This window comes from Girardinichthys multiradiatus, chromosome 13, assembly GCF_021462225.1.
Source record: "Girardinichthys multiradiatus isolate DD_20200921_A chromosome 13, DD_fGirMul_XY1, whole genome shotgun sequence".
Classification (NCBI taxonomy): Eukaryota; Metazoa; Chordata; class Actinopteri; order Cyprinodontiformes; family Goodeidae; genus Girardinichthys; species Girardinichthys multiradiatus.
In genome coordinates, this window is record NC_061806.1 from 43,320,067 (window position 1) to 43,338,508 (window position 18,442).

At 47.1% G+C, this 18,442-nt stretch overlaps 1 protein-coding gene and 2 long non-coding RNA genes across 3 annotated transcripts; all 3 read left to right on the forward strand.

Moving 5' to 3' along the window:
- The first annotated feature begins 799 nt into the window (after positions 1-799).
- On the forward strand, positions 800-1,389 carry LOC124878766. Its single transcript, XR_007040851.1, has 2 exons — positions 800-854; positions 931-1,389. It is a non-coding gene; the product is annotated as an uncharacterized LOC124878766 (long non-coding RNA).
- Positions 1,390-7,357: 5,968 nt separating this feature from the next.
- Positions 7,358-8,762, forward strand: LOC124879621 (transmembrane protein 74). The gene is made up of 2 exons (XM_047384312.1): positions 7,358-7,601; positions 7,774-8,762. Exon 2 carries the CDS (start codon positions 7,821-7,823, stop codon positions 8,517-8,519), a length of 699 nt encoding a protein of 232 aa, XP_047240268.1. The 5' UTR covers positions 7,358-7,601; positions 7,774-7,820; the 3' UTR covers positions 8,520-8,762.
- Positions 8,763-15,039: 6,277 nt separating this feature from the next.
- On the forward strand, positions 15,040-17,389 carry LOC124879622. Its single transcript, XR_007041066.1, has 2 exons — positions 15,040-15,541; positions 17,128-17,389. It is a non-coding gene; the product is annotated as an uncharacterized LOC124879622 (long non-coding RNA).
- The last annotated feature ends 1,053 nt before the right edge of the window (positions 17,390-18,442 follow it).

The following is an 18,442-nucleotide window of genomic DNA, read 5'->3' on the forward strand; positions in this document are numbered from 1 at the left end:
TTCAGGTCATGTTGGAAGACCCAGCCACGACCCATCTTCAATGCTCTAACTGAGGGAAGGAGGTTGTTCCCCAAAATCTGGCAATACATGGGCCCAGTCATCCTCTCCCTAATACAGTGCAGTTGTCCTGTCCCATGTGCAGAAAAACACCCTCAAAGCATGATGCTTCCACCCCCATGCTTCACAGTAGGGATGGTGTTTTTGGCATGGTCCTCATCATTCTTCGTCCTCCAAACACAGCGAGTGAAATTAAGACCAAAAAGTTCTATTTTGGTCTCATCTGACCACAGAACTTTCTCCCATGACTCCTCTGGATCATCCAAATGGTCATGGGCAAACTGAAGACGGGCCTGGACGTGTGCAGATTTAAGCAGGGGAACCTTTAAATTATGACGTCTTAGTGTATTACCCACAGTAACCTTGGAAACAGTGGTGCCATCTCTCTTCAGATCATTGACCAGCTCCTCCCGTGTAGTTCTGGGCTGATTCCTCACCTTTCATAGGATCATTGATACGCCACTAGGTGAGATCTTGCATGGAGCCCCAGTCTGAGGGAGATTGACAGTCATGTTTAGCTTCTTCCATTTTCTAATAATTGCTCCAACAGTTGATCTTTTTTCACCAAGCTGCTTGGCAATTTTTGCTGATTGGCAGGTGTTCAAATACTTATTTGCAGCAGTTGTCAGGATCTGTGCCATGTCTGTCTGTTTGGTGCTATTTCTGTTCTTAGCCTCTAGATGGCGTTTTGAACCGGAGGAGAGGTGACAGGTGTTCTCTATCTCCTTGATGATCTGCTGAGGAGTATTTAAGGAGGAGGCTACCAGCAACTCACTGCCAGAGTGTTGCCCTTTGTGGTACAGCTCAAGCAACTTTACCTTTGCCTTGACCTTGCTTTGCTCTTTTTGCAATTTTGGATTTGTTGCCTTGCAGGTTACCTGAACCTGACTTTGCCTTCAGCATCGAACCCAGCCTGGATTACCGTCTTCTGGAAAGAAACTATCCAGCTCCATGAACCAAGACTCAAGCCTACTGTTACCTCATTGGATCAAACCAGTTGGCAGTCTCCTGATTCCTTCGTTCGGTGGATCTCCTTCTGTGAACCCTGTCCACCCTCCTTCTTCCATTGCACCAACTACAGAAACTATTGGACCATCTATCGTCCTGGCACACCAGTGTTCACAGTCTCCAGTCCCATGGGTAAACAACCTTCTGGTCTCTCCACCCTCCTCTGGCGGATCTCTCCTTCAAATCAGTGAAACAGAATTATCATTTAAGAACATAGGTCCAGAGTTTCCCCTTGCTCACCGTTCTGTTTATTTTACAGTTGGTATCCCGGTTCCCGTTTCCTGCACATTTTAACTTCCTGTAAATAAACTCCTTACCGTTAAACTCTGTCTCCTGAATTGCTTTCTGCATGTGTGTCAAATCTGTTCGAAACATTATGACAGCAGTAACACAAATAAATTATTAAAGAATCATACATTGTGATTTCCGGATTTTGTTTTTTAGATTACGTATCTCAGACCTGCTGCTGTCCCCTTGAGCCTAAATGAACTTGGCTTCTGTAACATTAGCAGCATGTTAACCATGTTTATATTCAGTGATGCTGCGGCCATCTCTCTGTGTGTTTATGTATCGCCGTTATATATGGGTTATATATGCTTTGTTATACATAACGTCTGCTAGCTTTAGGCCAAAAGCTACAAGGGTACGTCAGTAAAGTCATGCAGCCCCAACCATGAGCTGTTCTGTTGGTGGTGTGCTTACAATAAAGCTGGGAACACACACACACACACTCGTTTTGCTATATGTAGTGAGGACCATGTGTTGACTCCCATTGACTTCCATTGATTTTCAGTCATTTTCAACCCTTTCTATGCCCTAACCCTGACAATAACCCTAAACCTAACCATTACCAGTGCATGTCTAACCCTAACCTTAACCTAAAGTCAATTCACACCTTAGTCCTAAACCTAACCGTTAGCAAAATAGGTCGTGAGGACCAGCAAAATGTCCTCACTTTGGTACAAACGGTCCTCAATTTGATGGTGAAATTGGGAAAATGGTTCTCACTGTGATGCCAAGACAGGAACACACACACACACACACGTAAAACAAACACAACAATGCAGATATATCCATAATTTGGCCCTTGCTCATTAATGAAAGTTAAGTATAAGTTCAGAAGGTTAAGTATATGCCAGTCATGTGGTTAATAAGCTATCGAAACGTATCTATTTTACCTTGTTTAATTGAGCCATGCCATTCTATTTTCTTAACATGGTTGTATTTTGTGAAAATGACATGTTGAAACATGCATATAGATAGATGCATTTTCATCCAAAAGACTAATACTAAAATTAAGATGGCTGCCAAAAACAACACTGCTGCAGTCACAGGTTTTAGGTCTTATTTGGTCCAATGTGCTGAACAGCGTGAAAGCAACCCCTTCCTGCAGCCAGGCTCCTCTCCCTGCTGTAAGAACACGTGTACACAGCAATGTGGGCGATCACAAAGGTTGGATATGTTACTCCAGGCAGCAACAAAGTCAAAGTTTCGCTGTTTGCAAATACAACCCACATTCTCTACCCACTTTCATCTGGCAGCATTGTGTTTTTGCATGGCTGGCATATTTGAATAAGTTCAGAGCAAACTTTCAGCTTTTTTCAGGGAAGTTTCTGCATGTTGAAACTGTTTCCAACAGTTGCTGAATATGAAATCCTGGGTTTAGTTTGTCTGTACAGGAAGAAAACTGTATGTTGGAGTTTAGAGGTTTCATGACAAATTACTAACTTTTTAATGCTGCTGCATTTATTTTGATTTTTCCTCAGATTTGTCAAAAATGTTAAATTTACTTAACTCTTAGACTGAGACAATTTATTATCTCAATCGAAGAATTTGCAATAAAAGTAAAGAAAATAAACTCATAATGATGGAGTTCCATTAAAATTGTTCTTTTCTCATGAGCTTCATTCCAACTCATTCTAGACAAGAAGTTTTCTCGATTTGTAAAGTTCCCATTTCTTCTCTCAACACCCAAAGCTGTTTTCATTGAGGACACCGAGACGTGGGAAGTTGTAGGTGTTATTTTGTCACGTTCTTCCTGCACATCTAAAGGTTTCCAAAGGTACAGGGTCGTCTTTCTGGTCTCTTAAGTTCTCCAACATTCTCTACTGGAGAATGCCCAGTCCAGCAGCTGTACCCTCTTCTTCCTCAACCAGGGCCTTTGTAGTATGGATATTTATAGTTCTGGTGAAAATGGACATCCTTGGAGAAGATGTGGTCCTGAAGGCAGCAGATGCTGCTCTAAATCTCTGCTGGACTTTTCTGCATCAGTACCATCATGGAAGAGGAAATGATCCAAGCCCATACCAGGATACAACCTCCTACCATAACAGAACCTGGCTGCAGATACTGGTTGCTCACAACAGGCTGGATGCTCCATTTCCAACAACTGATCCATCTGATCCATGTTCGCACTGCATGATGGTCCATCCCAGAAGCCTCTGAGCCCAGAGAAGCGATTGATAATTTACCTACAAACCAGTTACAATCCTCATTACTATTTTTGGTTATTGTAGGCAGCCCGAAGCAACCTCTACAGTCAATATGTCCAGACAACATGAGAGAGATGTCCCAGATGTAGACCAGTCACAGAGGTCAAGGCACCTGCCAATATATCTTCAGGATTACAAGATCAGCTACATCTCAAGGTGATGCGTTCCAGATGATGAGCAGGCATCTTCATCTGAAATGCTCAAATATCTCCCTAGTGTGAGAGAAGAAACTGACCAACTACCCAGAGATGTCCAGCGCTTTGCAAACATGATTCAGCAATCTTCTTAGCAAGAGCAGAGAATAGGATAAATTACCTGCACGTAAGCCGATGGCATCTAGTGGTCATGAAGGCCCATGTAAGCCAGCATGTGCCCCACCGGTGCACCGCCACCGTGACCCCATTAAGAACCTAGACTGCCACTTGCGGGAAGCAGGATTAATTACTGGAGATGATATTTCTCCAGTGAAACCTTGGAGCTCCTCTCCCTGCTGGATGGACAGAACTGTGATGTGGCTCACACGTTTCCTGCCTCTTAGTCAAGCAGCATTATCTGAATCACTGCAGCAATTTCAAGATCTTGTCAGTAGAGCAGAAAACAGAGTGGATTAAAGCAAACAGTCGATGCTGGCGATGCAGACGTGAACATCAGGCAGTCAAGTGTAACCTTAAGGCCAAAGCCAGAGGAAGCCTCTGGGTATCCTGCATGAAGTCAATCCCAGCCAAAATGCCACAGCATTGGTAAATCCCAATTACCCGAACCAAGCACATGCCTCGTAAGTTCGATGTCAGACTCTATACAATGATCGGCCTGCTATAGTAGCCACCACGTGTTACTCAAGTTGAGTCATGTCCTCCTCCAGAGCAGCCCAAAAGTACTTGAGACCTATGCAATATTGGATGATGGGTCAGAGCACAAAATACTCTAACATGATGCTATTCCTTGCCTGGGGCTTCAGGGGAAGCCTGAAGATCTCCCACTCTACATAGTTTGGCAAGAAGTCTACACCATCCATGGATCCACTGCATCCTTCTAAGTTGCTCCTGTCTAGACCAGATTAACAAAGTCTTTACAGTCAAAGAGCTGAACCTAGCCTGCTATACCTACCCGGTGAAAGCTCTGCAGAGGAAGTTTCGCCATCTTAGAGACATCCCACTGCCAATTTTTAAAGGGGCCCAGCCACTACTTCTGATTGGGTTAGATTATCCATATTTAGTTAGACCAGAGGAATCAGTACGGCTCTCTCTGCCAGGTGGACCTGCAGCAGTTCACACCAGGCTAGGATGGACTTTACAAGGCCAGACAAGTCAACTGTCAACAGCAGTGCTTCTTTACCACCTGTAACCAATCGAAAGCTGAGCTCCTAAGTCATGTGGATAAATTATGGCAGTTAGACATGCTGCAATGCAATACAATCAGTTTATCAACACGTTGAGACAAGATGCATAGGTAGTCTGCATTTTAGAGCCACCAGAGTAAAAATCAATAATGTGAACAGGTACGCAACTCCGTTACTGTGGAAACATAATCTTCCTTCTCTCCATTCAGGTAAAGAAGCAGTCTTGCTGCGGCTATCTGAGACAGAAAGACGGCTAGCTAAGGACCCAGAGTGAAGAGCAAGAAGTGAGATCTGTAAAGATTACAGATTACATCACTTTCTTCCAACCTTACAAGCCCAGCAGAAATTGCAGACAGAGAAAGATGACAACGCTGTGAAGACTGCAGTGCTTATTGTTGATCAACAAGCTCCTAGAGCCCTCTGGCAAGTTGGGACGGTGAGGAGCGTTGGGACCTGGAGCAAATCGAGTAGAGTTGTGCTCCAATTTAAACAAAAACCTGGCAAATATTTCCTGATCTTTGGAAATCTGTTGAGTTGAGCAAGCATCACCTGACTTCCCAGCTCCTGGTGGCACAAAAAGCATAACTTAGCTGCAGCAAAAATAAAGCTGCAACATTTTTCAGAACAAAGTCTCTTAGGTGCATAACATGAAGTAAAAGTGCTCATTATGAATAGAAACTGAGCAAGTTAAAAGCCATGCACATCTTTGCTACTTCCATGCTACTTACACAGCAACATAGTAATCATGTGCTGCTGATCAAATTAATTTATTCATTAACTGATCATCAGTGTGAGAAGAAAATATTTAAAAATAAAAAAAAACAGCCCAGCAGATTCAGCCCAAGGTCATAGCAAGACGGTCAGACGTATGACCGAAAACCCAGGAGCTCCATCCCAGACTCTACAGGCCTCAGTTAGCAGGTTAAAGGTCATACACCACAATTAGAAAACACTGAACCAGTTTGGCTGCTTGAAAGGGTTGAAGGAGAAAGCGTATTCACACTAAAAATAAGATGGCCGCAGGACTTAGGTTGCAAAGTTGCATCTGGATGAAGGATAAGACTTCTGGAACAAATAAGACAGATAAGACCAAAGTAGTGATGTAGGACCATATGGACAGAACCATGCTTAGAGAAACCAAACACAGCAGACCAGCACAGACACCTTATGCCAACTGTCAAGCACGGTGACGGAGGGATGATGATTTGGGCTTGTTCTGCAGCTTGCTGTCATTGAGTGGACCATGATTTCCTCTGTTTACCAAAGTATTCTAGACTCAAATGTGAGCCCATCTGTCCAGCAACTGAAGCGTCATCCAAACTAGGTCATCAACAGAACAATAATCCCAAATACAGCAGCAGATCTACAGCAGAATGGCGGAAAAGAATAAAAAAAATGGTTCTGCAAATGTCTAGTCAAAGTCCAGACATCAACCTGATTAAAATACTGCACTGCAATTTTTAGAGAGCCGTAGGGAACGTGAAGAAACTGAAGCAACCTTGGAAAGAAGAGTGGCCTTGAACTCTTTCCATCGAAATGAGAGACTGCTGAGAGTCCACTGCAGTGAGTTGGCTTGAAGCATCATTGTTACATTTAAGCAATCTTTGCAAATATGAACCATGCTCACTGTTGTTGTTGTTAGATCCAACAGGAGATGGAGGTCTGCTTTGGAGGTTCATCCCAGCAGAAAGAAAAATGTCAAGCTGAAAATATCTTGCACCTCTTCTGTTCTCCAGGGAGAATTATGATTCCTGTCACTCAAACCAGATGACTGCAGTGATTTACTTTAGAACCACGAACCAATCAACACAGGCACTTCCAAGCACTCGGCTCTATCTGTCATCATTAAAACAGAAAAATAATGAGTGTGCAGAGCGAGCAGAAAGCTTCACAGACCTGATTCAGCCGCTCGCAGGTTTTAAATCCACAGGAATGCAAAAAATAACATCAGACTCTGATGTTCATCCTGCTGCAGAAACATGCAGCAAGGTGTGGCTGTTTCAGCACTTTGTCAGCTTCTCTGTTGTTGCCTTCATATTTTCCTCTTTATTCCCGATTTTATAAAAATGAATCATAGAATTAAATGCCTTTTCACTTTAAGCTTTGGGTCTTACCGCTTCTGCAGGGTGCTTGACATTTCATTAAAGTCACTTCTCTGAATTTATTTGGTTTACTTAATGACATATTTTTCAATTCATCCAGATAATCAGCTCATTAAAAGTGTTACTGTTTTCCTATGAGTCTTAGCTTACCCTCGAGTCACAGCCGGGTCAGGCTGAGACGCACATGGCTGGATGGATGCCTCTGACCTATTGACCCTGAATGGTATGAAGCAGGAATAGCAAATGAGTGGACACCATGAATCCAACATGTTTTATTAGAAAACTTTCCCGATTGTGAAGTTTTTTCATGTTTTGTCTCAGAGAGCGGTGCTTTAATTTGAAATCCCACCGCTCAGCTGCAGTGTGTCGCCTCCTGCCTCTGCTCTCGTGTGTATGCCAAAGTTGGCGCTCTGTCGAGGCGCAGTCTTTGGGAGGAGTCCGCAAACCTCTGAATGACCAGGGCGCGGAGTGAGTCCTGAATCTGAGCTCAGAGGGATCATGCTGGACTCAGCAGCCTGTTATTGGACCACAACGGGGGGAATTAGGTTTGTTTGCGTGTCGGATCGTGGCTGGGAGCGTCAGAAAATGGCGTGAGAGCAAATAGTGAGTGTGGCTGAGGATCATTTCTTCATGTTTAATGTGATTCTTTATGAAATCAGGAGGTTTGAACTGCCGCTCATTCGGGAGTCAGCGGATCTGGGCAGAACAAACATGTAAAGTTCGAGCGTCGCTCAGAGTTTAGAGTGGATCTTTGCTTTTCTTTGTTTTACGGCAGAACCGGACTCATGGGCTCCAGACCCAGGAGAACCAGCTCGTGTTCTGATGGCTGACCTGGAGCTGTTTTACTTCGATGTGACGGACACTGGGACCCCCGGCAGCGGCAGCAGAGGAGACGCTTCAGCACCACGGATAGAGCCCCGGGGATCTGAGAGCGAAACCTCCTTCAGCTGCAGACAGGATGTAGATCAGCATCATCTTCACCTTGAGGAGCAGCTGATCCGGACAGCTGACAGCGAACTGGGTGACGAGGAGCAGGACATGGAGGAAGAGGAGGAGGAGGACATCACGGAACTTTACCTGCTGTCCGAGGACGAACTGTCTTCCGACGGATCACGGAGGTCTGTGGACTACGGATTCATTATCGCCGTGTCCTGCCTGGTGACCGGCATTTCTCTGGTCGCCATAACTTACACCATCCCCAGGGACGTGCGTGTGAACCCGGACAGCGTGTCCGCCAGGGAGATGGAGCGCCTGGAGCGGGAGAAAGCCACCGTGGGGGCCCATCTGGACCGGTGCGTCATAGCGGGACTGTGCCTACTGACCCTGGGGGGCGTCCTGCTCTCCACGCTGCTCATGATCTCCATGTGGAAGGGGGAGATGATGCGGAGGAAAGCCTTTGCTTATTCCAAACATTCGGCAAATTTATACGGGTCGATGAGTCTGAGAGCAGGATCCAGTTCGACTCTTGAGTCCTGCTCAAATTTCCCAGCGGCTGGGGAGGATTTGGAAGTTTTCAGCTGAATTTATGGACCGAAAAAAATTCAGACTGTGAATTAATCTGCTATATGTCATTTCAGGCAGATTCAGTGCCTTGGAAAAGTATTCATCCCGCATTTCCACATTGTGTCCAGTTATAACCACGAACTATGATGTATTGAATTTGTATTTTATGAGACAGACCAACACAAAGTAATGCATATATCTCAAGTGGAAGGAAAATTATATACTGATTTCAATATTTTTCAAATAAAAGTCTGAAAAGTGTGGCGTGCTTTTCTCTGGTAAATCACCATTGTCAAACTCCAGTCCTGGAAGAAAGATGTTCCTCAACATTTAGATGTTTTTTTTCTGCTTCAAAACAATTAAATCTAAAATTTCAGGTCATTAGCGGGGCTCAGAAGAATGTGGTGAAACCAATTAGTCAGGTGCTTTGGACCAGGGCCACATTTAACAGTCGCAGGACACAACTAGGACTGGACACCACTGCCCTAAATAAAAGTCAGCACTGTTTCTGTTTCTGGCCTCAGAGGTTTCTTAGAGAGCATTAGAGAACAAACAGCATCATGCACACCTAAGAACACAGCATTCAGGCCATGGAGAAGGTTAAGATGAAGATTAAAGCAGGGTTAGGTTCTGCAACAACATCCCAAACTGTAAACATCTCCCGGATGTTCATAATCTGTTCAATCCATCATCTGGACATGGAGAGAGGAAGGACCAACTGCAGACCTACCAAGAAGTTGTTATTGACAAACCCCCAAAGACCTGCAGGTGGACCTGCAGCCAGAGGACCCTGAATGCTCCCCTGGGCGCCACACAATGGCCGCCCATTGCTCCCCAAGAGATGGATTAAATGCAGAGGATAATTTCTCCAGTCTGAGGTCAATAAAGTCTAAATTTTTACAATTATAAAGTTCTGACTCCAGGGCTGGATACAAATCCACACCACACTTTTTTTTAAATGTTGAAAACCATGAGTCACGTTCCTTCCTCTTCACAGTTATGTTCTACCCTGATGTTTGTGGCTGTAATGTGAGAAAATGTGGAAAAGTTCTAGAGGTGTAAACACTTTTACAAGGCTATGTATCTCTGGGCCTAGACCCTCCATGAGAAAGAACCCAAACATCCAGATCAGAAGAGGTTTTCTTGTTGTTCTGCTAGAGCTGGGATAAAGGCCAAACCTTTCTCTGTTATGTCAATTTTGATGATTGATTTGTAGACGTTTAGCCCAAACTGAAACACACTGAAAAGTTGCTTGTTGGACAATGAAAAATCTGTAAATGATCCATGAGTTTAAAAACTAATCATGTTTCTAATACCCAGAGGTGTGAGTACATTCAATTATTGATCTGTTCTTGATCCTTCTATGAAAAACAGACAGTTCCTGTTTGAAATATTGGCTCACAACAAAAGGTCAGCAAAATCTTTGCTAAAATAAAAGCTGATGCATCTCAATGTTCTACTTTTAGAACTTAGAACATCAGCAGATGGGCTTAAAAATAACTGAGCAGAAACTTCAATGAACTAAAGCTATGTTGGAGAGAAGAAACTGATGAAGTCAGACAGAAAACCTGCGGAGACTTACTGCTGCTGAAGGAGGTTCTCCAGGCGGCCGAATGAGGTTCTACAGGCGGACGAAGGAGGTTCTACAGGCGGCCGAATGAGGTTCTACAGGCGGCTGAAGGAGGTTCTACAGGCGGCCGAAGGAGGCTTTTCAGGCGGCCGAATGAGGTTCTACAGGCGGCCGAAAGAAGTTCTACAGGTGGCCGAATTGGGTTCTACAGGCAGCCGAATGAGGTTCTACAGGCGGCCGAATGAGGTTCTTCAGGCGGCCGAATTAGGTTCTACAGGTGGCCGAAGGAGGTTCTACAGGTGGCAAAAGGAGCTTCTACAAGCGGCCGAATGAGATTCTACAGGCGGCCGAAGGAGGTTCTACAGGTGGCACAAGGAGCTTCTACAAGCGGCCGATTGAGGTTCTACAGGTGGCCAAATGAAGTTCTACAGGCGGCCGAAGGAGGTTCTACAGGCGGCCGAAGGAGGTTCTACAGGTGGCCGAATTGGGTTCTACAGGCGGCCGAATGAGGTTCTACAGGCAGCTGATGGAGGTTCTACGGGCGGCCGAATGAGGTTCTACAGGCGGCCGAATGAGGTTCTACAGGCGGCCGAAGGAGGTTCTACAGGCGGCCGAAGGAGATTCTACAGGCAGCTGATAAAGGTTCTACGGGCGGCCGAATTTGGTTCTACAGGTGGCCGAAGTCACCGAGGTGGTTAAAAAGCTCCGCAGTGGCAAGGCTTCGGGGGTGGATGAGATCCGCCCTGAGTACCTCAAGTGTCTGGATGTTGTAGGGCTGTCATGGTTGACAGGCCTCTTCAACATTGCGTGGCGGTCGGGGACAGTGCCTCTGGACTGGCAGACTGGGGTGGTGGTCCCCCTTTATAAGAAGGGGGACCGGAGGGTGTGTTCCAACTACAGGGGGATCACACTCCTCAGCCTCCCTGGTAAGGCCTACGCCAGGGTATTGGAGAGGAGAGTCCGACCGATAGTCGAACCTCGGCTTCAGGAGGAACAGTGTGGTTTTCGTCCCAGCCGTGGAACACTGGACCAGCTCTATACCCTCTACCGGGTACTCGAGGGTTCATGGGAGTTTGCCCAACCCGTTCACATGTGTTTTGTGGACCTGGAGAAGGCATTCGACTGTGTCCCTCGTGATGCCCTGTGGGGGGTGCTCCAGGAGTATGGAATCGGGGGCCCTTTATTAGGGGCCATCCGGTCCCTGTACGAGCGGAGCAGGAGTTTGGTTCGCATTGCCGGCACTAAGTCGGACCTGTTCCCAGTGCATGTTGGACTCCGGCAGGGCTGCCCTTTGTCGCCAGTCCTGTTCATAACGTTTATGGACAGGATTTCTAGACGCAGCCAAGGGCCGGAGGGGGTCTGGTTTGGGGACCAGTGGATTTCGTCTCTTCTTTTTGCGGATGACGTGGTCCTGCTGGCCCCCTCTAGCCAAGACCTACAGCATGCGTTGTGGCGGTTCGCAGCCGAGTCTGAAGCGGCTGGGATGAGGATCAGCTCCTCCAAGTCCGAGGCTATGGTACTCGACCGGAAAAGGGTGGCTTGTCCTCTTCAGGTTGGAGGGGAGTTCCTGCCTGAAGTGGAGGAGTTTAAGTATCTCGGGGTCTTGTTCACGAGTGAGGGAAGAATGGAGCGGGAGATCGACAGACGGATCGGTGCGGCTGCCACAGTAATGGGGGCGCTGTGCCGGTCCATTGTGGTGAAGAGAGAGCTGAGCCGATAAGCAAAGCTCTCAATTTACTGGTCGGTCTACGTTCCTACCTTCACCTATGGCCATGAACTTTGGGTCATGACCGAAAGAACGAGATCCTGGATACAAGCGGCTGAAATGAGCTTCCTCCGTAGGGTGGCCGGGCACTCCCTTAGAGATAGGGTGAGGAGCTCGGAGTAGAGCCGCTGCTCCTCCACATCGAGAGGAGCCAGTTGAGGTGGCTCGGGCATCTATACCGGATGCCTCCTGGACGCCTTCCTCGGGAGGTGTTCCAGGCACGTCCCACCGGGAGGAGGCCCAGGGGACGGCCCAGGACACGCTGGAGGGACTATGTCTCTCGGCTGGCCTGGGAACGCCTTGGGCTCCCCCTGGAGGAGCTGGAGGAGGTGTCTGGAGAGAGGGACGTCTGGGCGTCTCTGCTGAGTCTGCTGCCCCCGCGACCCGGTCCTGGATAAGCGGAAGACGACGAACGAACGAGATGGCCGAAGGAGGTTCTACAGGTGGCAAAAGGAGCTTCTACAAGCGGCCGATTGAGGTTCTACAGGCGGCCGAATGAGGTTCTACAGGCGGCCGAAGGAGGTTCTACAGGCGGCCGAATTAGGTTCTACAGGCGGCCGAAGGAGGTTCTACAGGCGGCCGAAGGAGGTTCTACAGGCGGCCGAATGAGGTTCTACAGGTGGCACAAGGAGCTTCTACAAGCGGCCGATTGAGGTTCTACAGGTGGCCAAAGGAGGTTCTACAGGCGGCCGAATTAGGTTCTACAGGCAGCCGAAGGAGGTTCTACAGGCGGCAAAAGGAGCTTCTACGAGCGGCCGATTGAGGTTCTACAGGCGGCCGAATGAGGTTCTACAGGCGGCCGAAGGAGGTTCTACAGGCGGCCGAATTAGGTTCTACATGCGGCCGAATGAGATTCTACAGGCAGCCGAATGAGGTTCTACAGGCGGCCGAAGGAGGTTCTACAGGCGGCCGAAGGAGGTTCTACAGGCGGCCGAAGGAGGTTCTCCAGGCGGCCGAATGAGGTTCTACAGGCGGTCGAAGGAGGTTCTACAGGCGGCCGAATGAGGTTCTACAGCCGGCCGAAGTAGGTTCTCCAGGCGGCGAAAGGAGGTTCTACAGGTGGCAAAAGGAGCTTCTACAAGTGGCCAATTGAGGTTCTACAGGCGGCCGAAGGAGGTTCTACAGGTGGCAAAAGGAGCTTCTACAAGCAGCCGATTGAGGTTCTACAGGCGGCCGAATGAGGTTCTACAGGCGGCCAAAGAAGGTTCTACAGGCGGCCGAATGAGATTCTACAGGCGGCCGATTGAGGTTCTACAGGCGGCTGAATTTGGTTCTACAGGCGGCCAAAGGAGGTTCTACAGGCGGCCGAATTAGGTTCTACAGGCGGCCGAAGGAGGTTCTACAGGCGGAAAAAGGAGGTTCTACAAGCGGCCGATTGAGGTTCTACAGGCGGCCGAATGAGGTTCTACAGGCGGCCGAAGGAGGTTCTACAGGTGGCCGAAGGAGGTTCTACAGGCGGCCGAAGGAGGTTCTACAGGCGGAAAAAGGAGGTTCTACAAGCGGCCGATTGAGGTTCTACAGGCGGCCGAATGAGGTTCTACAGGCGGCCGAAGGAGGTTCTACAGGTGGCCGAAGGAGGTTCTACAGGCGGCCGAAGGAGTTTCTACAAGCGGCCGAAGGAGGTTCTACAGGCGGCCGAATTGGGTTCTACAGGCGGCCGAATGAGGTTCTACAGCCGGCCGAAGTAGGTTCTCCAGGCGGCCGAAGAAGGTTCTACAGGCGGCCGAATGAGATTCTACAGGCGGCCGATTGAGGTTCTACAGGCGGCTGAAGGAGGTTCTACAGGCGGACGAATTAGGTTCTACAGGCGGCCGAAGGAGGTTCTACAGGCGGACGAATTAGGTTCTACAGGCGGCCGAAGGAGGTTCTACAGGCGGAAAAAGGAGGTTCTACAGGTGGCAAAAGGAGCTTCTACAAGCGGCCGATTGAGGTTCTACAGGCGGCCAAATGAGGTTCTACAGGCGGCCGAATTAGGTTCTACAGGCGGCCGAAGGAGGTTCTACAGGCGGCCGAAGGAGTTTCTACAAGCGCCCGAAGGAGGTTCTACAGGCGGCCGAAGGAGTTTCTACAGGCGGCTGAATGAGGTTCTACAGGCGGCCGAAGGAGGTTCTACAGGCGGCAAATGGAGCTTCTACAAGCGACCGAATGAGATTCTACAGGCGGCCGAAGGAGGTTCTACAGGCAGCCGAAGGAGTTTCTACAGGCGGCCGAAGGAGGTTCTACAGGCGGCCGAATTGGGTTCTACAGGCGGCCGAATGAGGTTCTACAGGCGGCAAATGGAGCTTCTACAAGCGACCGAATGAGATTCTACAGGCGGCCGAAGGAGGTTCTACAGGCGGCCGAAGGAGGTTCTACAGGCGGCCGAATGAGGTTCTACAGACGGCCGAAGGAGGTTCTTCAGACGGCCGAATGAGGTTCTACCGGCGGCCGAAGGAGGTTCTACAGGCGGCCGAATGAGGTTCTACAGGCGGCCTAAGCCTATAGCAGCATAACTACACATGTCCATACCACATCAGACTGTAAAGCACAGAAAATGGGATTTTTCCTTTTTAAAGACAAAACCAGAATAACCGATGTTTGGTTGGAGCAAAGCTGTTAAATCAAAAGCTTTTAGAGAGAAGTTTGGAGCATGCAGATCAGTTCTCCTGTGTGAAGATAATCACCATGAAGGTGAAATCAGCTTCATTTCTACTGTTTTATTAATAAAAGCAGCTTCATTCAGGCTACGGTTTGTCTGTTTTCAGCCAGAGGACAGAAAGTCCAAACTGTGATAAAAAACTATGCTCAAACTGAACAGAACCGTCCATGTTTGTTCTCCAAATGTGCCTCTGCAGAAACACACTCCAACAGATGGGCAGTCACACACAGACAGTCATAAAACCCCCGTGCCTCTAGCATCGATGGAGCTGGTCAGAGTAATCACTCAGGGCAGCTGGCAGCAGGAAATTAGATTGCTCAAGGGGTCTCTGTGGATCAGGAGTTTGGGTGTGGTTCTGGACTCTGGGGACCAGGAAGAAGAAAAGCATTTCCATCAGCGTGAGGCTCATCATCTGCTGTCACAACAGACAGAAACAGAGCTCACACTCTGCTCTCTGCTGAGGTGATAAATCAGGAGGAAGATGGTGTCTCCGGCTCTGAAATGACTCCGTTCAAACACTGCCTTAAGTTAACGACCAATAAAGATTCCCGTTACTCCAATTGTGGCATGGCAACAGCAGGCGGACTTAGGCATCGCTCCAAGAAAGCAGAAGCTGAGCACAAGGGGAGGGGAAGAAGTTAGAAATAAAATGACATCCACATCAACTGTCTGCTTTATTGCTTTAACCGAGAGGTTTTATAAGCAAAATCCTGTAAAAAACTGGCATGGAACCCTTTCAGGCTGTCTTTCAGAGGGTTTCTACCTGTTATCCATCTTCACCTGACACTCCTAGGAGAGGGGAGTGGCAACAAGCTGCTGATTTACTCACAGCCCTGAAGTCATTAAGCAGACGTGAAGGAATCCACTCCCCAACACCTCAATGAGTAGACTGTTTGAGGTGATTAACCTGCTGCAGGTTGAGCGGCGCCCACATGCTTCTGTCCTGAAGAAACCATAGAAACGGGGTCAGCCTGTTGCTACGGAGAAACGGTGAGGGAGAGATGAAGATGCTCTCCTTTTGATTTGTCGTTCCGACGCCAGCTGTGGAGTCTACCCAGTTAAATCAGGTAGAGTGAGGGTTATTATCTGGAGCTACATCATTCGTTTGAACAGGCGTGTCAGCTGCTGTCACCACACGAATCAAATATGCTGCTGCTCAGAGACAAGAAGAAACACCTCCTCTGCACACCTGCTTTCTGTACAGATCCCACATAAAGCTGGAGTCAGAAAAGCTGAATGTGCTGAGGTGTTTCACTGAGGAACAACACGTTTTACTCCTCGCTGCCTCCAGAGGAATGAAAAGAGCACATGTGTGCTTTTATTTTATTAGCTCCTGATGAAGCATTTCAGCTGCCTGGTTACGCTGCTCTCTTCTCTGTGTCGGCATCAAATTATTGTCGTGTTTCTGTTGGAAACAAAAGGAGAGAAATAACAGAGCGTTAACCATCCACCGAGAAAATCTGAGAACTCCTGAAGGCTCTGCTGGGGAGCCTGATGTCAGCCCCTGTGCAGAGTTCTGGGTCAGTTGGTCAGGAACATGCTTCATCGCGTCCTTAATAAACCTCACAATAAGCAGCAGTGTTGCCCAGCATCATATGGTCATTCTTCAGAGGGTTAAATACTTCATCCAGCATGTAAATCTGACCTGAGCTAAATCATATTCATAGCTTGAAGTCTGTTTTTCAGTAATGTCTTTGTCTACAACATGCTGCTAACGGACTGGACCAGACACTCCTGGTTTGGACGGTGCTGGATGTGCTTGTTTAATTCTTGCAGATTTCATGATTTTACAGCCAACTCTTGTTTTGAGTTAATTAACAAAAAGAAATTGTCAAATAGGCAGGGAGATTATTGTTCATATGCTAAATATTTAGTTAGAAGCTACATTTTGCTTTTTAAGGGACCCTCTGGGACTTTTCTTTAAAGTGATTCATAATTAATGCCATCACTGAAATATCCATGAGGAAAAGATTAAGCTGCAGATCATCATGTTCTGTTCAGTTAGTCGTGTTTGTTCCTGATCCATCAACAACATAAATATAGAAATAAAGCAGCAGTTCTGTGTGTTTTTATCTGACTGAAAAGAAAAAGATGTTTTAGCAATTTTGTAGGTGGATGTGGAATGTAGGAGGTAAATTAATCTCACAGCAGGACAATTTTACCTCCCTGACTCCCTGATTTATGCTGCCGTTTATCCCACACGCCACCTTTCCATATTTGAATGGATCGTTACGGGCCCAGAACAGGAACGGTTCTGCCGGAATGCTAATTATATTTAAAGGTATTCTAAGACTGAATGTAAAGCCTTCAGACGTCTCTCTCCTGGATGCCGACTGACTCACCGGAGATTTTTATTTTAGAAAGAATCAACAATAAAAGCTTTCAGGCTTTCTTTAGATAATCAATTCAGTGCAATTATTCAACATCAGAGTTATTTTCCCCCAAACATTGATTACGTCTTTGTGTGGAAGATCAATGTTTGAACATCAGTACCTGAGGAATGCTTTCTGAGCTGCAGCTCCATAAGTCATGAATGCCGAAATACCAGGAAGTGCAGAAGATCCAAAATCAGCTCCGTAATCCAACTTACACCATCTGAAAACTAGTTTCTTTGAATATAATTTCTTAATGTACTTTGTTACCTGATTTTCAGAGAGAAGATGTTTCAGTGAAGTTGTTCCCACTTATATAAAGCCATTCTGGAATGCAGGATCCAAAACCAAGAAGAGCTCCCGGTGTTATTTATCCTGCAAACACGTCTCCAACATTGTGGAAAGGTCAGTCCAGCAGCTGCACCCTCCTCTTCCTCAGCCGGGCCTTTGGAATGTCATGGAGAAATAAGCTGGATGCCCCTAGAGAAGATGTGGGTCTGAAGGCAGCAGATGCTGCCCTAAAATCTCTGCTGGACTTTTCTGCATCACAGAAGGGGAAATGATCCAAGCCCATACCATGATACAACCTCCTACCATCACAGAACTTGGCTACTACTTTTCCAAAAAACATCTGGAGAACTGAACTATCTGAACCATGTTTCCACTGCGTGATGGTACATCCCAGAAGTCTCCGAGTCTCCTCCGAGGTTAACGTCATCTGGGTTGTAAAGCTGGACTAAGGTTCTCCAAAGTAACACCTCCTCCATGAGGTTCTATCAGCTGGTGATGGATGATTTAAGACCAAAATCCTAATGACATTATTTGTTTCTTGCCTTTGCATTCAGAATGGATGAATGTTAAAAATTGAATTGAGAAAAAAAAAAGACATGAAAATAATTTAACTAAAAATTACAGAATCACTGTATTTATACAATTTTTCTCACATGGTGCCTTTAAACAACGACTAGTGGTGTATTCCACCTGAGTGGCAAGAAGAAAGCATCTGACGACGCTAAGCCAGAAGAAGTCCAGTTTGCAGTTTGCCACAAACCATGTAGACGACACAGCAAACATGAGGAAGAAGGTGATCTGATATGAGGAGAACATGTGCAAAACGCTGTGTGGAGGAAACTTCAAAATACCATCCCCACAGTCAAACATGGTGGTGGTGGCATCCTGTTGTGGGGATGCTTCTCAGCAGGGTCTAGGAAGCTGGTCAGAGGTGATGAGATGATGGATGGAGCTAAATCTAGGACAATCCTAGAAGAAACCCTGTTAGAGGCTGCAGAAGACTGGAGTCAGTGGGGGAGGTTCACCTTCCAGCAGGAGAACCACCCTGAACATACAACCAAAGATACAATGGGATACTTACAGGGGTTGGACAATGAAACTGAAACACCAGTCATTTTAGTGTGGGAGGTTTCATGGCTAAATTGGACCAGCCTGGTAGCCAGTCTTCATTGATTGCACATTGCACCAGTAAGAGCAGAGTGTGAAGGTTCAATTAGCAGGGTAAGAGCACAGTTTTGCTCAAAATATTGAAATGCACACAACATTATGGGTGACATACCAGAGTTCAAAAGAGGACAAATTGTT

Excerpts from the sequence above, each read along its gene's own strand:
- LOC124879621 (XM_047384312.1), top strand. The coding sequence starts at position 7,821 with ATGGCTGACCTGGAGCTGTTTTACTTCGATGTGACGGACACTGGGACC.